This window comes from Podarcis erhardii, assembly GCF_964252035.2.
Source record: "Podarcis erhardii genome assembly, chromosome: Z".
In the NCBI taxonomy this organism is placed as follows: Eukaryota; Metazoa; Chordata; class Lepidosauria; order Squamata; family Lacertidae; genus Podarcis; species Podarcis erhardii.
This window is the reverse complement of record NC_138504.1, coordinates 26,685,252-26,705,905: the sequence shown is the minus strand read 5'-3', so window position 1 is coordinate 26,705,905 and position 20,654 is coordinate 26,685,252. Positions and strand designations below refer to the sequence as shown.

The 20,654-nt window shown below is 43.5% G+C and overlaps 1 protein-coding gene across 5 annotated transcripts in view; it reads left to right on the top strand.

Moving 5' to 3' along the window:
* TRPC5 (transient receptor potential cation channel subfamily C member 5) overlaps window positions 1-20,654 on the top strand; it is a 172,693-nt gene that overhangs the window by 106,315 nt on the left and 45,724 nt on the right. For all 5 annotated transcript variants that reach the window (XM_081846960.1, XM_081846957.1, XM_081846959.1 and 2 more), the window contains 2 exons: window positions 7,955-8,291; window positions 15,369-15,508. In XM_081846960.1, coding sequence (XP_081703086.1) covers window positions 7,955-8,291; window positions 15,369-15,508 — 477 coding nt within the window. The remainder of the gene's footprint in view (window positions 1-7,954; window positions 8,292-15,368; window positions 15,509-20,654) is intronic.

Here is a 20,654-nt window from a genome sequence, read left to right as displayed (position 1 = left end):
CATTTTCAAGGTACAAGAAAATAAGGGCCACTTCCTTGGTATATAGGAACAATTGGAGCACATGCATTAGTAGAACATGTTGTTCAAATTCAGATTGGGTCAGCCTCTCTTTCCTGTTGGAAGGCTAATGCATAAGAGGCTGCCTGCTGTGATTTGTGAGTTAGTTCCAAGAAAACAGTGTTTTGAGAAAATATTACAGGAAACAACAAGGTATTGGGGCAGAAGTATTCAATGATGTTAGCCTTCATCTCATTTAAATAGCAAGCAAATGGGTTGTGCAGAGTTTTCAATAGCACTCGTGCTTCTTTGAGCAATGCTTTCAACTGTCATCTTCAGGAGTGCTCATTTTGTTGATATTTTAAAAATTTTATTTTTTTTGGTAATTTGGTTAAAGAATAAAAGGAGAATTCCCTGGATGCCTAGATCCAGTTTTTTGGAGCAGGCACTCTTTGGTGAGATAGAGCACCTTAAGCAATTTAAAATCATAAAACATGCAACAAAGTAAAGTGTGGAAATATAGGTTATTACACATTTAAAATATCCTCTTCTAGGTTCTTTCCAAAGTTCCCCACTTTCCTTAGCAAAAAAAGAGACCACACTTTTGGTAGGTTAAAAATGGTTTACTTACAAACTCTTCAAATGTCAGATTCATGTGCTTTCCCATACAGCACCAAGAAAAGAAAGGCAGTACAACTTACTTTCAAAAATGGTAAGAGCTTCTAAATTATGTGTATAAAAACACAAAGATGTCTTGCTAAAGCCATGCAGTCTGGTTCTTTGAGAAACCAGTCCAGACATCCATACTGATTGGTTCACATTGTGGAAAAAGGCTTTAGTAACCCTTCCTCCCAAGGCAAGGGTTTGTTAGCCACGTAAGCCTGACAAGATAGCTTACACTATGGTCTTAACACCTTCATGCATTAATTAGAGTTAAGCATGTTGGGAAAATGAGGCTGGATATATCCCACATATTTTTGTTTTAAGCTTTAGGTCAGTACTCAGTCTTAGCTCTAAAGCTATGAAATCAGGGAAGTCTTTATGGTCTTCATTATTCTTTGCAGTCTTTCCTCCTCCGGGAAGCCATTTTCACACGTTACGAAACACTGTGAGGCATGAAGGACTCTAAGGTAGATTAATACTTTCACAATTGATGTATGTAATGCATCCTGATGGCCTCAGGGGCACACAAAACATTTGGCTTGTCTTGGAACAGTTTGAATAAGAGGAAAGGACCATTTATTATCCACAATTTCACTACCAGAACAGTGTATGGAAGGAAATGTTATAAGTTTTGGATTATGAGGAAATTTTGAATAATGAAGGTTTAGGCTTATCACTTTTTATTTCATTTTAAAAGAAGTATATGCCGCCTCTAATTAAAATAATATCATGGGCCATGCACAATAAAAGAATGTAATACAAAGCAACATTTCAAAGACAATTCAATGTACAGTAAAAACAACCCAATAAAAAATTTCCACATCAGTTTGTGATTTTTTTAAAGTCCTCGTGAAAATTCATAGCATTTCAGTAAGAATTTATTCTGATATGCCTGTTTTTTGCATGCAGTTGCACGTTTTAAAGAGCACCAATAATAAAAACATAATAAAAAGCATAACTACAGATAGTATAATAATAAAACAATCGTAATAACAACACACACACACACTCTCTCTCTCACACACACACACACACAGAGAGAGAGAGAGAGAGAGAGAGAGAGAGAGAGAGCGCTTTAACAAACCATATATTATTTAATGGCCAAAGGCCTGAGTAAAGAGGAATGTTTTTGCCGGGTGCCTAAAGACATGTAATGAAGGTGCCAGGTGAACTTCTTTGGAGAGAGCATTCCACAGTTGGGGAGCCACCACAGAAAAAACCCCGTTCTCGTGTTGATACCCTCCAAACCACTCAGGGAGGAGGGACACAGGGAACGGCGTCAGATGACAAGCACAGGGTCCATGACGGTTTGTATGGGGAGAGGCAGCCCTTAAGGTATTGAGGCCTTGAGCCATTTCAGATTATATACCCCTGATTTTCACTTCCCACTATTCATAGCCTGGCATGCCAGATTTCCACTTAAAAGAATCACTCAATATCTTCACCCAAATTCACAATTCCTAGGTCACAACTAAGAAAAGCAAAAGATTTACACGCTCTGGATTCAAGATTCAAAACTTCCTCATTTCTGTGATTGCCTTATTATTACCAAAACCAGTTCTTACTACTCTCAGGACTTTTTCATACTTCACTTGCCCCATTCCTGGAAAGCATGGGTCCAAGTGGTTTTCCATTTGCCTCCCTCCCCTCTGATTTTCCCAGGAAAACCCGCTTTTTACCGCTGACTCAGAACAAACATCAATCTGTGGAAAACGCAATGGATGTTTGTTCCGATTCATTAGTAAAGAGTGGCTTTCTCCAGGGGAAAATGGCGGGACAAGCAGAAATGTGAATGAGATCTCACAGATTTTCCTCTAATAAGTCTTATGCCCATAGCTGTAAACGTTTCCCTTTTTTTAAGGGGAAATTCCCTTATTCCGAATAGGATTCCTCGTGAGAAAAGGGAAAAGTTGACAGCTATGCTTATGCCATGCCCTGGCATCTAATTATTTGGTCAGCATTACTCAGCTCAGCTCAGCAACTGGTCTCTCAGGAGTCTCTCAGGAACTTTCGCTTCCCTTTATCTTCTCCTAACCCTTCTAGTTTCATTTTGCAATTCAGCCTTCTCCTTTGCTGTCAGGGACTGGGCAGAGGAGGAATGGTGGAGACCGCCTCTCCAGCCTGCTCCTTCCAGGGAGGAGGAAGAGGAAGACAGTATAGATTTACAACAGAGGTTTACTGGAGATCACAGCTCAGAGGCAGATGAGAGGGAAAGTTGGGATATAATAGGAGAAGAGGAGGAGGAAGAACCAGAGCAGCAGCTGGCTGAAGTGTTGTCATTAGAAAGCATTCCAGACCCTCCATCTCCCAGAACCCAACGAGCCTCAAAAGTAGGAGAGCAAAGAGCTCAAAGACGGCACGTAGCAGCACCCGTAGAGGAGATAATGAGGAATGAGGAATGAGGAAGTGGGAGAGACGGGGGTGGGGTGGGGTGGAGATTCACTTGGGACAATTCCATTATCCAAGTGGCTGGGTTCTACAGCCTCTCTCAGTAAAGTCTGAAATAAAAAAGGACAGTAATAAACCTTTCCTTGTCTTTAAACTTTCCTGGGCAACCAGCTGGGAGCCGCTGACGGCAAGCACTTAAAGATGTAAGCAATTAAATCAATCTTGTAATAATCCAATAGTCCCCCTGAATAGTTCAGTTAATAAAACCATTGCTCACATTTCCCCCTCTCTGACTTTTCCCAAGTCTAAAGTATGTAATATTATCCCATGCCTCTATGAAATTGCCATCCTATATGCTATGCAGAACATATATCCATCTGCCAAAGTATACTGCATACCACCTATAAAACGTTTAGCTCCAAGATTCCAGCAATATCACCAGCATACTGAAGAGTCTGCTTAATTGCCCTTCTTGAAAAGATATCTCAAAAATTAAAAGTATCTGAAGGGCGGGGCTCATTGGTTGTTGTTTTTCTATATGGCATGGTTTTATTTCTTATATGAATATTTCTTATATGAATATTGAGGTACACAGTCACTCTGTGCCAGCAGTATGCGCAAACATTTGGCTTATCTAAGACTTTATGAAACCTTTATTCTTAATATTGATGGAGCTCAGAGGTGGAGAATACTTTCATTTTTATATAGCTTTATTATTTGTAATGGGAAGCTTTGTATGAGTTAATACATTATTGTTATTCCCTGCACTGCATCTTTGAACTTTTGTCGTTCCAGGCTATGGTGCTTTATGGTTTACATTTTAAATTCTTTGCTTTCTTTATCTTTGCACTTAAAAAAAGGCAAATCAATTTTAAATTAAACTGCATACCTCCTACAAAATCCTTAACCCCGAAATTCAAAAGGCATCATCAACATGCGGAGGGTACCATTCTCTGACCACTCCCAGTGGCTTCATATAGATGTTAAACAGCATTGTGGATAAGTTGATTACCTTCAGCACTTCACAGCATAACTGCCAAGGGGAGGGGTAATAAAAATCACCCATGGTTGCTCTCTGAAACCAGTCATAAGAAGGAGAGAAGGCACTGTAACACAGTGCTTCAATCTCCCATCCCACAACAGGTGTCAGGTGTGGGGTAGGTAAAGTCACGTCTGTAGAAGAACAATCAGGAATCTGAGAATGCACTGAATTCTAAACCTCCCTATACCCAGTGATTCCGTTGCAGTCACCCACCATGGCTTTGCCTGCTTCACCCATTGTGTTTTCATAGTTTATAAATCAGGGAAGTAAGACCCTGAGAAGTGTCACAGTCTGCCAAATGATAAGCAATATCTTGAGCTGCACATTACAAGGTCTGTGCCAAGGCACCTGTGTTTGCAAAGATCTTCAGCAGCACCAGAAAATGCCTCCCCCCTTTCGTGATTTTTCAGCTCCCTTTCACAGAGAATGTTCACTTATTCATAAACATTCCCTCACTCTCAGTTGCTCTCAATTTTATCAAAGTGATGTCACCACATGGCCAAATATGATAGGCTGTGTGGTGTTCTGAAGTTACCCTGAAGGAACACGTGGGAGGAAAACTAATTGCAATAGCAAGTAGGAGAAACCATGACTCTAAGCGTGACTTTTTAAATCATGAATATTCACACAGAAGAAGGACATTACTTGCAGTGGGGTAGTACAAAGCCACCTACTAGACTAGTCTTACCCAAGTGAGTGCCCGCCATAAGTTTTGCTCAACAATTTTTATGCACTGTAGCCAACATGGCCAATGACCAGGAGTCATGGAGTCCACCCAGTCCTAAACACTTGGATTCTGAGTTCAGATTTGCATAACCACAAAGGCATACACACAGATCTCACAATCCCTATAATGAACCTCTTTTTGTATGCACCTACAAGCATATGTCAAGGAGCGGACCAGCTTTCTAATGAGCCCTATGGTGATCCTTCCATGTATGGCCATTGCATCTGCAGAAGGATGGATCATAGCCTAAGGCTGGTGGTTTTCTGTTTTTCATTTGAAAAAAAAGGGGTTTAGGAATTTCTGGGTTACCAAAATTGTTGATTTCTACCCTAAATTACATTCAGTTAAACTATTGTGATGGACAGGGAAATATTATTTTCCTTATCCTTGATGTTTTTCTTTCCTTGCTGTAAAGTGTTGTTCGGGAAAATTAAAAAGATGGAAAGATGGAAAGATAGAGAGATACAGACAAACATTACAAAACTATTACTGGATTATACACTTTAATATATTTTCCTTGATCTTGGTTCTTGAAATTGCAAGCATAAGAAAAGTGTTGTGGGGGGAGCTGAGTTTCTATAATTTTTTGCCCAAAATGTCATGGCTTAACAGATTTGCCTAGCCTTCTAACTCTGCCTGATAATAAAGAAAAGATGGTGCTGGTAGCTGCTTTGATACAGGGCGAAAGTACATCATCTCCTCACTGCTGATTATTGAACATGTATAATTAATGCTTCGTAATTTCATTGTCGCTTAAAAGAAAAAGAAGAAAGGGCTAGGGATGCAAATGTAACTGTGGCTATAACAGAATGCAGTTTGCCCAAAGCATGATTGATGGAGGAAATATAAAATGAAGTATGCTCAGCATTTTTTAGTGCTTACGCTATGTCCTCCTTATTTCCTCTGCGCAAAACATTCAGCTTATAGTGAAGCCTGACCCATATGGCAGATTCATGTGGAGAATAATAGATGTGATGTTTGCAGTCATTCTTCCTTTTCCAGGGCAAATGAGGAAAAATTATAGAACAGTATGAAAATCATGTTCGGAACTGACAGTGTCGGGAATGACACCAAAAGCATCAGCAGCACATTGGCTCATGATCACAAGAGAAGAGGCAGGGTAGTGGGGTGATGCCATAGTATTATCAGGCCTGTGGCTCTGGGGCCAGCGCCAGGTTTTATCACTAACATGACATGCAAAGGCTTATTTCAAGAAAGAACTGTGTGTGGGATCATAGGCTTGTCTGCAAAACACACCCCAACTCTCCAAAGCTCTTTTCCTATAACCCAAAGGTTTTGATGTGGAACAGAGCAAGCTGCCTCAGACTTAGTCAGACCCAAGGAGAGTATTGTGTACTCTCCATGCTCTCCAAGGTTTCTGAAATGGGACACATTCAGCTCTACTTTGGCATGCTGGGGACTGAACCTGGGACCATCTGCATGCAAGGACCACTTAGCTGTGGTCCTTCTTCAGATAGAGAAACACAGGAAGCTGCCTTGTACTGAGTCAGACCATTGGTCCATCTAGCTCAGTACTGCTTATTCTGACTGGCAGCCATTCTCCAGGGTTTCAGGCTGGGGTCTCTGGCAGTCCTACCTGGAAATGCCAGGGATTGGACTTGGGAGCTTTTACATGCAAAGCAGATGTTCTACCACTGAGCTGCAACCCTTCCCCTAGTGCTCAGAGGAAACAATCTGCACATGCTCATGTTCAGCCAGCCACATGAGAGGACAGAAGCTTGCTCAGAGCCCCACATAAGATCATAGAATTGTAGTGTGGAAGGGACCATGTGGGTTATCTAGTTCAACCCCCTGCAATGCAGGAATCATTTGCCCAACATGAGGCTCAAACCCACAACCCTTGAGTTATGCTTTACCAACTGAGCTATCCCAGCAGTCTATGAGCTGAGTGTGGAGGAATATAAAAGCCCCCTCCTAGGGGCCCGCTCTAGGTCAGCCCCCGCCTCCAGGCACTGTGTCAATGACTCTCAGATTCTTTAGTAGAAAAAGCAAAACTGGAAAAGCTTCTCATAAGGTTGAAATAACCCTGCTTAGGTTGCCTTTGTGCTGGCTTTCATTTTATGGTGATTTCATGCACTCTTTTTTCTTTCTTATTATGCCCTTTGGTTTAAAAACAATGCGTCATGATATTTAAATGAAAGCCTATTGCCAGTGACGGCCCAGAATCATGCAACTTAAGTCAATGGAGGATGTCATTTAATGACTAGAGAGCAATCCAATTGCTTTCCTGCTGTGATGTGCACATTTAGTGACTACTGCTGTTCTTGGGGGAGGGGGCACTATCCCTGCTGCTCATGACACCTTTTGGTACATTTTCTCACTAAGACCGAGATAAAAGTTTGATTAAAAGTTTAAGTAGTTATGGTTTGGTTTGGTTTTTTTCTAATGGCTCTTCCTCTGGGTTAGCACAAAGTAGAAAAGGAAGCAAAATCTTAAAAGGATTTCCTCCTTGAAATATGAACCCCCTTAAGTTTTAGTAGCAGAGCCAAGTCTGCAAAATGAAATCATTTCACTGAGAACAGATGCAGGGAGAGGAATTGTAGAAGAGTCACATCCATCTGCTGTTGCAGGTGACACAATCTAGGTGGCCTTGTGTCCTGCTTTACTGAGTACTGTCCTCTATTTCAAGAGCTGTCAAGCTCAGTCCTATATTGGGAAAGGGCTCTTTGGTTCCAGGAAAGAACTCTAAGAAGGGAAACCCAAACCCCTGAAGCTGCCCATCTGTAATTAGCACTTGGACAACAGACTGAGCAGGCACTCAGTAGGTCATCATGCCATCCATACTGGAAAAAGGGCAGTGGGGAGGTGGGGGAGGGAGAGAAAACAATGCAGGCTGGAGTCTCTGCCTACATGGGCATCTGTGTTGTAAACACATCCAACACATGGAGGAGAGTGCTATCAATGGCTACTACCCACAATGGCTATCCTCTGCTGCCACAGTTGGAGGCAGCAATGCTTCTGAGCACCAGTTGCTGGAAACCACAGGAGGGGAGAGTGCTCTTGTGCTCATCATCCAGAAAATCTCTTCTTTCATTCTTGTGCTTATCCCTTGCTTTCCCTCTTTGCAATGTTTCTCTCAGATTCTCCCTTTCTCTCTCCTCTTTCTTTCTCTCCAGTTTGTTGCCCAGCCCAACTGCCAGCAGCTGCTAGCGACGCTTTGGTATGATGGCTTTCCCGGATGGCGGCGAAAGCATTGGGTGGTCAAGCTCTTGACATGCATCACCATTGGACTGCTGTTTCCCGTGCTTTCTGTGGCCTACTTGATTGCCCCTAAGAGCAGGCTGGGACTGTTCATCAAAAAGCCATTTATAAAGTTTATCTGCCACACTGGCTCCTACCTTACCTTTCTCTTCATGCTCCTACTGGCATCGCAGCACATTGTCAGGACTGACCTCCACATGCAGGGACCTCCTCCAACCATCGTTGAATGGATGATCCTCCCCTGGGTTCTAGGTAAACCACTGAATGCAAAAGCATGTGAGGGTTGATGGGATTTGCATGCAGATTAATTTGGTTTGGGGTGCTGTTTCCATGCAAATAGGTGTAGCACCTTAATTTCCAAATCAGTAGCTTTTGTTTCTTCTGCGGGTGACAAATGGTCAAATAGTCTACTGGATTTAGCCTTTCCCCCCTGTTTTTGCTACCAGTTTGGGATGGGGCTGAGGGAAGAAGATAGGTATATTTTTTTTCCTTTTCTTTTCCTCATTTGTCTTAAGTCTGTGTTTCTGATTAGGGTTAGCCAGGTGGTACAAGTGAGTTAAAATATTTATAGGGGCAGCAGTGAAATGGTGTACAGTACAGTTTGTGAGGCACACTCTGCACTGTCACACCTTGGCGAAGCACTGTGACAGAGCACATGTTTCACATTCAAGAGGTCCCTGGTCCATTCCCTCACAGCTAATAACAGTGGGTAATGAGTAACATCTCTGGAAAGCTTCTGCCAGTCAGCCCCACAGCCAAGCTGCCTCCTTGCCTCTCAACTCCATGCGTCACAAGGTGGCGGCAATGGCAGCAGCAGCCCGGGATTGGCTTTGCCTTGCCTCCTCCAGATACTGTACCTCCGCTCAGGACCCAGACTCCCAACTTCACCGCCTCAGGAGCCCCCATGCTGATCCCCATCTCGCCTCACAATTTCCCCTGTGACTATTATGTGGGAAATGCCCTGGGACCGATTTTAGGGTCTGAAAAAGGGGTGTGGTACTATTACAAGGTGGCGACCAGTATGCAGTAAAATACGGTTGATACATTTGCACAGGTGCTGTTTCCAAGGGCTGCACCTAGAAAACCAGCTGCCAAGAACATGAGAGCCATGCTGGATTGGCACAGTGGCATTCTGCTCTCACAGCACCCATCCAGATGCCTAAGAGAAGCCTGCAAGCAGACTGTAGGGGGAAATTTACTCCCCTTTGTCTCAAGCTTTCCCTGTAGGAGATTTTTTTCCTACAGGTGCATCCTTTGTAAACAGCCCCTCTGCAGATGGATGGAGATCATCACACTCACTTAAAATAACTCATCATAATAATTTTCGCAAAGGTCAAATAATGGAACGATAATGGATGTTGTTTTAACTAAAGCTCTCAAAAACATTTTACTGGGTGAGCTGGATGATTCATGTGGGCAAAGTGGGCTTTTTTGTTTTTCCTTTCCTTCGAATTATTTTTTTAATGTCCACTTCAACCTGTATGCAGCACTAGTCAAATGTTAAGAGTGAAAAGCTAAGCTTTCTCAGGTATGAAGTGCTAGATGGTGACATTGTCTCTTTTTGTCCTGCTGTTCTATATAAGGGGATTAGCTTAATTAGGATGAGCCTGGCAAATAAGCATGCTTCCATAAACACACATATTTCTTCGCCTCTTTCAGGTTAAGTTGCCCTGACCTCAAAGCAGCTGTGGGCATATAGGAGAACTCAAGCTATGAGGAAAACATATCCAGTCATTAGCTCCTGGACTATTAGCATCATGGATGATTAGCAAGCTTTCAGCCTAAGAAAGAATGCTCTCCCAGCATTATTAGAATGTTCCAGCAGCAGCACTTTTATTTGGTGGACATAACAGCCAGCCACATATAGATTTCCAGCTTATTTCATGCACTTCACAAACCCTTATGCAGGAAGCACAGAGGGTCGCTAGACATTTTGACAGATTCAGTCTCCTTGCTGCTACACTAAACTATATCAGTGAAGAAAATGTACTGTAGATTGTGGCTGCAATTTGATGTCACTATAAGCCATAGTCTGTTATGACAGGAACATGCCTAGCCGTACCATGGCTGCAAAAATAAGTTAAGAATGCCTCTGAGTCTCTACTTTTGCTATGAAACAACTTGCCTGTGATTAAGAGTCAGGCTATCAGGAGCTTGTGGGCAGGACTAGTAAACAGGGGTGTTTGCAAGGGCATTTAGTAGCAGAGTTGGAGACGGGAGACCCCAAGGTCTGCATCATGGTGCAAGAGGCATGAACAAGAGGCATGAACAGTGAGGGAGCTGCTTCAGTGACCTGCAGCACCTGTGCCATGTTTGTTTTCTCGCCTGAGCATATACGAAGGCACAGATGATGCAAGAGTAAGTTGGTTGCCTGATCAGCTTTACGGGAAGATACAAGGGGAACAACTATCTTGAACCTGGTCCTTACCAGTAGTGCAGAACTGGTTTATGAGGTAGAAGAGTCTGAAACCCAAGCCCTTTGATGAACAGTTAAGGGAGTTGGGTATGGAGAGAGGTGATATGATAGGCATCTTCAACAAGCTAAAGTGCTGCCACATGGAAGATGAAGCAAATTTGTTTTACGCAGCTCCAGAGGGTAGGACCTGAACCAATGGATTCAGATTACAAAATAGTAGATTTGGACTAAACATTAGGAAGAACTTTCTAATGTTAAGAGCTGTTCAACCATGGAATGGACTGCTTCTGAAGCTGCTAGGATTTCCTTCCTTGCAGGTTTTAAAACAGATGTTGGATGACCATCTGTCTGGGATACTTTGGCTGTAAATCATGCATTGCAGGGGGCTGAACTAGACCAGGGGTGGCCAACTCCCAAGAGACTGTGATCTACTAACAGAATTAAAAACTGGCAGTGATCTACCCCCTTTTGGGGGGGGGGTTCAGGTCAAAGTTGTTGAACTTTTTTTAGGCAGGAGGAAAGCCCCAATTTTTGAGGATTCAAGCCTAAGCTCAAGGGAGAAAGGGGAACAGCCACTCATCAACAGATTGCTGGGGAAACAAGCAGCCTCACTGAGTAAACTCCGTCTTCCGTTCTGCAGATCGTGCAACAATGGAGGGCGGGATAAGGGGGCAGGGCCGGATTCTTTTTTTACCAGCACTAAGGAAAGGGACCTAACGATCAACCATGATCTACCAAAACCACCCGGGGATCTACCAGTAGATTGTGATCGACCTGCTAGACATCCCTGGACTAGATGACCCTTGGAGTCCTTCTAAGAGTCATCTAGTTCAATGCATTTGATGCATTATTTTTAAAACAGAGTTTTCCAGCTAGGTTGTATACGGAGTAGACCCACTGAAATGTATCTAAGTTAGACATGTCCATCAATTTCAGTGGATCTACTCTGAAAAGGACTGATGTTGTCTGCTACGCAGAGTAAAAGCATCACATCATCACTCAGATTTAGTGATGCAGCCAATCAAATATGTGATGGCACTACAAAGCCAGTTCAGGGTGAAAACAAAACTTCACTCTGAATGGGAGAACATCTTCTCTCTGTGTGAAAGCCTCATCCACACACACAAATATCCCTGAAAGGTTAATTCTCCCAATTGCAATTAATCTCACATAGATCTCATGGGACCTAGAGGCAGGGGCAGACCTATGGGTTATTTAGGTTGGCCCCCATCAAGGGTGCAGGCCCAGTGGGGCACAAAAATCCTGTCTTTCCACTCTGGATTGGAGTGGCCAGGAACCTTCCCATCCATGCACTCCCTGGGCCACTCCTATGCTGCTCTGGGCAGCTGGACAAGGTTCCCAGGCTCCTCTGGGTGCCTCAGCAGAGAAATCCAGTTGCTGTTATGGGACTTTGCAGCAGGCCCCTCAGTGGGCCAGTGGCAATATTAGAAGTGTGAGTGGAGTGCCCTGTAGGGCTTAGAGCAAAGAAAGACAGAGAGAGCAGGAGGAAGAAAAAGGAAGGGAGGGCGGAAAGAGGCAGAAGGAAAGGACCGAGCAGAGAGAAGCAGATAGACTGATGGAAGAGGAAGAGGAGGAGAGGAGCAGAGGGAGTCATTGTCATAATGTGAATGGCAACAAAAAGTAAACTCCTTAAGTTTCTTGTCCGTGGTCTCTCCCAGTTTTGGAGGCACCGATACATCTCCTTGTCAAGGGTGCAAGGGAGCCTAGGTCCGCATCTGCCTACAGGCAAGCTGAAATTATGAATAAAAAGACAGGTTGATTTTTATTTTTATTTTTTAAAAAAGACAAATCATTGCATTGTATTCTTACAGCTCAGCTGCACAGCTTCTAAAAACGAAGCTGAGAGTGATTATCTGAGTTGAAACACCAGAACAGCGGGAACTAGTCATTGCGTAAAAGAACGTGCTCACAGCACCTGCCTGCAAGCAGGCTCCTAACTAGGTAGTATTTCTTAATGCCCCTCTCTCTGTCTCTGCCTTTGAGTTTAAATTGTGCAAAACACCTCTGCGGAAACAAAAGGGATTACAAGGGAACAAACAAGCAAAGGATGAATTGGTTGTAAATAAAATGATGGTGCCTCTTTTGTTTCAGGTGTCTTCGTACTGTTTCAATCTTGTCTTTAACAGTCGAAATAAATTAAAAAATTGTTGAGTAGCACCTTAGATCATGGCCACTGGGCCCATCACCTCCTAGCAAATAAAAGGGGAAGATATGGAGGCAGTGAAAGATTTTACTTCCTTGGGTTCCATGATCACTGCAGATGGTGACAGCAGTCACGAAATTAAAAGACACCTGCTTCTTGGGAGAAGACATCACCTTGCCAACAAAAGTCCATATAGTTAAAGCTATGGTTTTACCAGTAGTGATGTATGAAAGTGAGAGCTGGACCATAAAGATGGCTAATCGTCGAAGAATGGATGCTTTTGAATTATAGTGCTGAAGGAGACTTTTGAGAGTCCCATGGACTGCAAGAAGATCAAACCTATCCATTCTTAAGGAAATCAGCCCTGAGTGCTCACTGGAAGGACAGATCCTGAAGCTGAGACTCCAATACTTTGGTCACCTCATGAGAAGAGAAGACTCCCTAGAAAAGACCCTGAGGTTGGGAAAGATGGAGGGCACAAGGAGAAGGGGACGACACAGGACGAGATGCTTGGACAGTGTTCTCGAAGCTACCAGCATGAGTCTGACCAAACTGCGGGAAGCCGTGGAAGACAGGAGTGCCTGGCATGCTCTGGTCCATGGGGTCACAAAGAGTCGGACACAACTAAACGACTAAACAACAACAACAAAGCACCTTAGAGACTAACTAGGTTTGTTCATGCACACAAAAGCTTATACCCAGAACAAACTTAGTTGGTCTCTAAGGTGCTACTCGACATTTATTTATTTATTTTATTTATTTCGACTGTGTCAGACCAACATGGCTGCCTACCTGAATCTTGCTTTAACAGGTTGTGTTGTCTCCAAGAAGAAAGATATAGTGGGGCTCTTGGTTAAATTGCGGAGGGAAGGCATTGTTTCATAGCAAAAAAAAGTATTTCCTTCTTTAAAAGGGGGGGAGGGGGAGAAAATATGAAATGCCTCCTTCTAAAAAAGGAGGGAGACAAACGGAAAGAACAGTCACGTTCCATGCAGACGGCATGGCAGTAACTATAGTAACAATTCTAACAATGATTACTCGCAGTGAATGTAACATATGGGGTTCTTCATCAGAATCCACTCCACTGATTTGTTTGAACAGGCAAAAGAAAAAGAAGAAGAAGAAGAAGATTTTGGTAGAAAAATAAAACATTCTTTAACCAGTCTCAGCAAGATGATGATACTGAAATCACAGTTCAAAAGAAACTGAAAGATAAGATTTTGTTAAGTTTTCATGAGGCCAGGATGCATCTAAAGAAGTTTCATTAGTACAAGGATCTACATTTGTACAATGAACCTTCCCACCTCCCTCTGCCCTGCCACACTCTCCTCGGGTCTGTTCTGGGGGGCTCCCCCAACCCTCTGGAGCAGATCCATAGAGGGCAAGGGATGCACAGAGGGAGGAGAGCATGCAAAGTTTCACAGGGCAAGCAAAAATCATTGCACAAATGGAACAAGTGCAATGGATGCCTCTCATTGATTCAACTCTCTCTTTCCCTGTTGTTTAGTGACCATAAGGAAATGGAAGGGTCCAACATGGCTGGGTGCCTTTTCTTTTCGTTTCATTTGTTTGTCTTGTTCATTGTTTTTTCTTGCTGGGCGAATGTAGATAGAATTGATATTATATTTTGATAAAGCTCAATTAATGCATATTCAGGCCTGTAGTGATAGGATAAAAAACAATAAACTGGTAGTGGCGCATCATATCATCCCCTTTTTGGGTCTTCAAATTCTAAGCAGAATCAATGTTTGGAGGGTGAGCAGACACTCCATTTAGGAACACAGGAGGCTGCCTATTTGGTCTATCCAGGCCAGGGACATTCCCAGTCCTTCCCGGAGATACCAGGAATTGAACCACGGACCTCCTGCATGCAAAGCAGATGCTCTACTAAGGAGCTATATAATAATTTGCACACAAAAAATTAGCACATGAAAGTCAGGGAGGCTGATGAGTAGTCCCAGTCTCCCTCTTTGCATTGACTCTGCATGGAATTTGATGGGGCTGAAAAGGGATATAAATGGACACACAGATATGGATGGTGTGTAAAGCTACGTTATACAGAGCTGGCTCACTGAACTGGCCCATCTCACCATCCACTGTCCCTCTTTAACTGGCAGAAACTCTTTAAGGTCTTAGCTTGGCAGAGGCTTTACCAAGAGAAGGGACAATGACTCAGTTGCAGGAACCGAGCACCAAAGGCTCGCTTCAGCATGGTCCACTGTCACGTCTCCAGTGCGCAGCCTGAATGCCAAAATGGGGAAATCAAAAGCCTCTATTATGCTTGGGTCAAGAGGGGGTGGCATGAACAGTCTCTAACAACTTAGGAAAGAGACTGTCTCTAATAAAAAAGGAAAGAGATCCCTCCCCCCCCACCTCCAAATAGCCTTTTTCAAAGTTAAACTGAATTTTCTCAAAGCAAACTGCTCTTGCTGCACTTCCATCTTAATATAAAAACGGTTAAATGTACGCTTCTTCCAGGGGCTTTTAAGCCTTTTCCATTTGAAGCGGCAGCTCAGCTACTTATGCTTGTACTAGTCCTTCCACATCAAGCCATATTTCACATCCTGTCAGAGCAGACTACTTAAAAGCAGCATCATTATGTTTTTTCAGAAACAAAGGAGTGGCATGAGGGGATCACCGAATCTTGCTTCTGAGCCACTGTTTTTAAATAGTGTTTTCATAACGTCCTGTTTACTCTGCTTTGGTGGCCAGGGAACGTGTCTCATGAAAATGAACTCTCTTTCCTTAGGTTTTATCTGGGGCGAAATCAAAGAAATGTGGGACGGAGGCTTCAATGAGTATGTTCACGACTGGTGGAACCTGATGGATTTTGCAATGAACTCTCTCTACCTGGCAACGATCTCTCTGAAAATTGTTGCATATGTCAAGGTATCATTACCACGGAGCATGTGTGTGTGCACTCGTTAGCACTGGGGTGGCTAACCTGTGACCTGCAAGTCATATTTATGCTCTTAAGGGTTTTTTGTAGCTCCCCCATAGCCTTCCCCCCATTTGTCATTTTTAAATTAAAAATCACTTACTTTAAAAATAACAATACATGTTTTTACTGACCACTTCCATGTGTAAGTAAATGCCAAAAGCGTCTTGTGATCCCCTTCAAATCTTTTTTTTTTTTTAAACCATCCACTTTTGCAACTCTTGACATTGGGCCCCCAAAAAATTAGTCACTCCTGCTTTAGTGTTAGGCTTCTCCAAGATAATGGCTTTCTTTCTTTCTTTCTTTCTCCCTGCCAACCTATGGGTCCCCAGATGTTGTTGAACTACAACTCCCATCATCCCTAGCAAGCAAGGCCAGAGCTCAGGTATGATGGGAGTTGTAATCCAACAACATCTGGGGACCCACAGGTTGAGAACCGCTGGAACACATCAAATTCTCTGTGAATTCTATGATTCTATGATTACATTACAATTTGGGGGTATGATCAAGTTCAGGCATTTCCTGTTTGCATATCTGGAGTCTTGGGGATGTCTGCTTCTTCACCCTTTGAACTTTTTGACACCTACTCACTTCTCCCCCCACCCATTATTGGTCTCATTCATGGTTCTTAGCATCTTGTCTACACTAGCACTAACCACATCAAGCTCTTAACCAGGGTTTGCAAACTCAGTTCAAATAAATGCTGATTTCAAATCCTGATTAGAAGTGGAATCCTATACATGTATGCTCAGAAGTAATCCTGATGTATGTGGGACTTACTCTCAGATGTATAGTATTGTGGTCTGCAATGTGAACTTGGTTGCCATCAAATGCAGCTGTAAATGATAAACTATGGCTAGGGTGGACTTGGAAAGTGAGGATGAATAAGTAACCAGTTCCTTATCCAACACCCACTTTGCAAACCATGGTTTTCAAGAAGCCAGTGTTACATGCATCAGAAATGTATCTTGCTTGTGCACCAGGTGCCCAAATAAGAATTTTTCTTCTATCCCAAGCAGCTGTGTCACTATCTACATGTATTGATGATGGATGGTGCAAGGTGGGCAGTGGTACAACTGCATTTTAACAGTTTTAGAATTTAACAATGAAACATCAGAGGATTGCAGCACCAAGAGATCAAAGGCAACAAAAGAAAGAGGGGAGATCTGAAACCATGCAAGTCAACATTTATTAGATAATTGTGGAATTTGAGCACCATCCTCTCTTAAGAAGTCAAGGCAGTGCTCACCTGACCTCCTATCACTGACATCTCTGCACATTACCAGGAGGGAGAGGGGAAGGGGCATATTGGCTGGGAGGGTGAAACAGTACAAATACACCTGCAGGGTTGACTCCACCTGCACATTACACCATACCAACCATCCCACCACTTATCCCTCCTGGTCAGGTGCAGTGACACCAGTGATGGAAATCAAGTAAGCACAGCCACGCTTCCATACTGACTGCTACTGTACATGTCACGGGTTACTTGAATTCATGCTCACGGGTTACTTGAATTCATGAGTTACATGTGCTACCCTGAAGGTGTGACATTTGGCATCTTTTTATGTGGAACCTGTTGCTTTGCAGGGCGTTGGACGAGATGACCCATTTTCCAGCTCTACAATTCTATTATTCTAAGACATGGGGGCCAATTGCACTGTGCCATTATTTGTTTTAATTATATATGAGGTGTTATGCAGAAATCATATGCACATCCTAATTTTGGACTTAAACTTAGGAAAAGATTGGTTTATTTGCAGGATGAAAATGGCAGTCAGCATCTAAACTGGTTTTTTGACTTGGAGCGCCAAATGCAGTCTTACAGGAGACTAAAATGCTGAGATCAAATGGGGCAGGGCAGGGATGGAAGGGTGCATGTACACTTGAATGCAAATGACCTGCGTTTGGATTGTGTGAGGGCTGGAGGATGGAAAGACCATGGCTCAGTCACAGAACATTTGCCTTAAATGCAAAAGGTCCCAGATCTCCATATAGAATGTTCCATTCCCCAAAAAATCTGGAGAGCTACTGCCAGTCAGTAGACAAAACTGAGCTAGATGGACCAATGACCTATCTCAGTATAAAGCAGCCTCATAGCTTTTTTGCAGGGCTGTAGCTCAGTGGCAGAGCATCTGCTTTGCACTCAAGAAGATCTCACATTCAATCCCTGGCATCTCCAGGTAGGGCTGCCTGAAATCCTGGAGATCCTCTGCTGGTCATTGTAGGCAATACTGAGCTAGATGGGCCATTGGTCTAACTCAGTATAAAGCAGCTTCCTGATCTGATTGTGGACAAGCCTGTACAGAAGTGATGCTGTAAAACAGTAGTTGCATTTTCTGAGTCATGGCTGGTGTGATAATGCACGTTTCTCACTGCAGATTGATTGGGCAGTCCTGGGTGTATATGTGAATGTGAGCGGCAAGAGCCAACAGAGGCCAAATTGTCTCAAGTCCGTGCCATATTTGGACCTTAGTGACAGATCTGCCCTGCATGGGAAGCAGATTTCACCAAAGGAAATTCCAGTGGGCCAGTGCTACTCAGAAGAAGGCTTATGTTCTTGCCATGGCCGATGAAGACCAAATTGTAGCTGATGCTTGAATTGGCAGTTGGCAAATAACCAGGTGCATGATTAGACATTAGAATATTCTCAGAGTTCTCACACCTCTTGATCACAAAATCTCTTTCCAATGCCAAATTTTCCTCCTCCATGCACTTGCAGTGAGGATGCACTTGCTGCACAGTTTCCTGCTGAGCAAAGTCAAAGGAATCATATACTTCAAGTGCATATGCAGAGTGACAGCCAGGGATGGCCCAAGACATTTTGGAACCTGAAGCAGACCTCAAAATGGCACCCCCCCCCTCTCTGCCAGGGAAGAAGGGGTAAGGGAAGATCTACATCAGAAACAAGGGGCAGGAGAGAAAGAAAGATCTACATTTAGATCTGCTGCCCTGGTGGTTCCTGCCAACTGAGGCAGTTTCCTCACCTTGCCTCATGGGTGGGCTGGCCCTGCTGACAGCAGAACCAAGCTCTTAGGTACCAGAGCTCTGCTCTTCACACATCAATCCTTGCTTCAGGGTTTTCAGACAGTACAAAACTTGCAGCATCCAGATAAGGACGTGCCCTCTGAGGAAGAGAACAAAGCTTGAAATATGTCAGGGTTTTCTATTGGCTTAATTTTGGCCTGTTCCTTTCTTTTGCCGAGTCTTCAAAACCTCTCTGGGGACTCTTTCACTGGTGTCCTAAGTAAATAAGTAAATAAATGTGTGAAGAAGATGGGAAAATGCTATTGGGCGACAGAGAGAAGGGTGAACTGCTCAACACCTGCTTTGCCTCTTTCTTCACCAAAGGAAAGCAGTGCCCAACCCGGTGATAACAGAATAAACTATGCAAGGAGGGAGCTGCAGGCCTAGATAGGAAGAGAGGTGGTAAGGGAACACCTAGCTACTTCAAATCTGCAAGGCCTTGTGAGCTGCACCCAAGGGTACTAAAGGAGCCTGTGAATGTAATCTCACAGCCTTTGTCTGTAATCTTTGAGAATTCTTGGAGAACAAATGAGCTCTTCAGAGGCACACCACCTGGAGGTAAACTATAGCCATTGTGTCCCAAAATAGAGGACTCCTTGCAATTAAGGACTGCCCTCTTGACAGCCATTTGCAAAGCAGGACACTCAACATCCCTAGCCATTCACCATGCTGGCTGGGACTAATGGGAGTTGGAGTTCAACAATACCCAAAGGTCATCAAACCACTTTCTCATGAGGCATGTTGCATCACTGGACACATGCAAAATATCACCGTTTCAACAGTGAGCAACAGTGGTGGACCTTACGGTCTCAAATTTCAGCGGCACCCTCTGCAATGCCAAAACTTGGAGCCCCCTACATTTTGCCTTCCATTCTACCTCATAGTTGTGCCACTCCCTGCAGCTACCCCAAGGCTCCATGCCCAGTGTGGCCAAACCAGGCATGCTCCCTTAAATCTGCACAACCAGTACCTCATGTGGCAGAGATGGGCAGCCTAGCAGGAAGGGCTTCCAGTTGAGAGCACACCGTGTGCAAGCCACTTTGACATTCACTAGTATTTGGAAAGCTGCCTTTAATGATTTGGCACAAGATGGCCAGAATTGCTATATAGGACAAGAGAAGGATGCATCATTGATTTTTGATTTTTTTTAATGACCCAGTTCGAATTTGCCCTTGAAGATGCTGAATGATATAGATCTGGCCAATTAAATTACTTTGTCAAGTTATTCTTCTCAGGGGCTTCAGCACAAATGTTGGCTAAGAGCCTCATGCATTGTGGGAGTTTGTCAAAGAAGCTAAGCCATATCTGGCACCCACTGCTTCCCTTGGGCAGCTGTTTTCCAGGCAAACTCTACACTCATAGCTTCCAGTTGAAGGTCTAGTGAAGAGTTAAACATGAGCATTGTAAGGGCTTTCCACAAATCAAGTTGACTGAGTCTCTCCGTGACGCTCGCGGATGTCTAGAACAGTTTGAAATGTCAGAAGCAATCAGAAGCCATGCAGAAAGGCATTTGTGCAGGACTTCAGTACCTCTGCACTTCGGGGAAAAATATCCTTTTTTAAAAAAAGAAAAGAAAGCTTTACACAATCCTTGGTTTCTATAAACCAGTTTAATTTATGACATTTTTTCCAAAAGCATGAAAATTCTATTTATGTAGCCTGCAAACGTACAGACACAACTCCAATTTAAGAGGCAAGCAACAAGTATTTACTGTTGGCTTTTATTGCATGGAGCCATGCAGCAAAATAAGTCCTCAGTGTAACACCAGCAAGCAAGCCACATTATTTTCCTCTTGCATGCACCATTACCACTAGGTTCAACCTGAAGCTGTCTCACAAAATGACACAGTGATGAAGAAGACCTGCAATTTCAAAATCACTTGGATGTCATACAGCAGGGGCAGACCAAACATGCTGCCCTCCAGGTGCTGTTGGACTACATCTCCTATCATCCTGACATGGCTGGGGCTGATGGAAGTTGTAGTGCACAACACCTGGAGGATACTATAGAAACATATTGTCTAGAACATGAGGCAGAGTGTGCCATGGGGTTTCATGTTTGCCACACCAC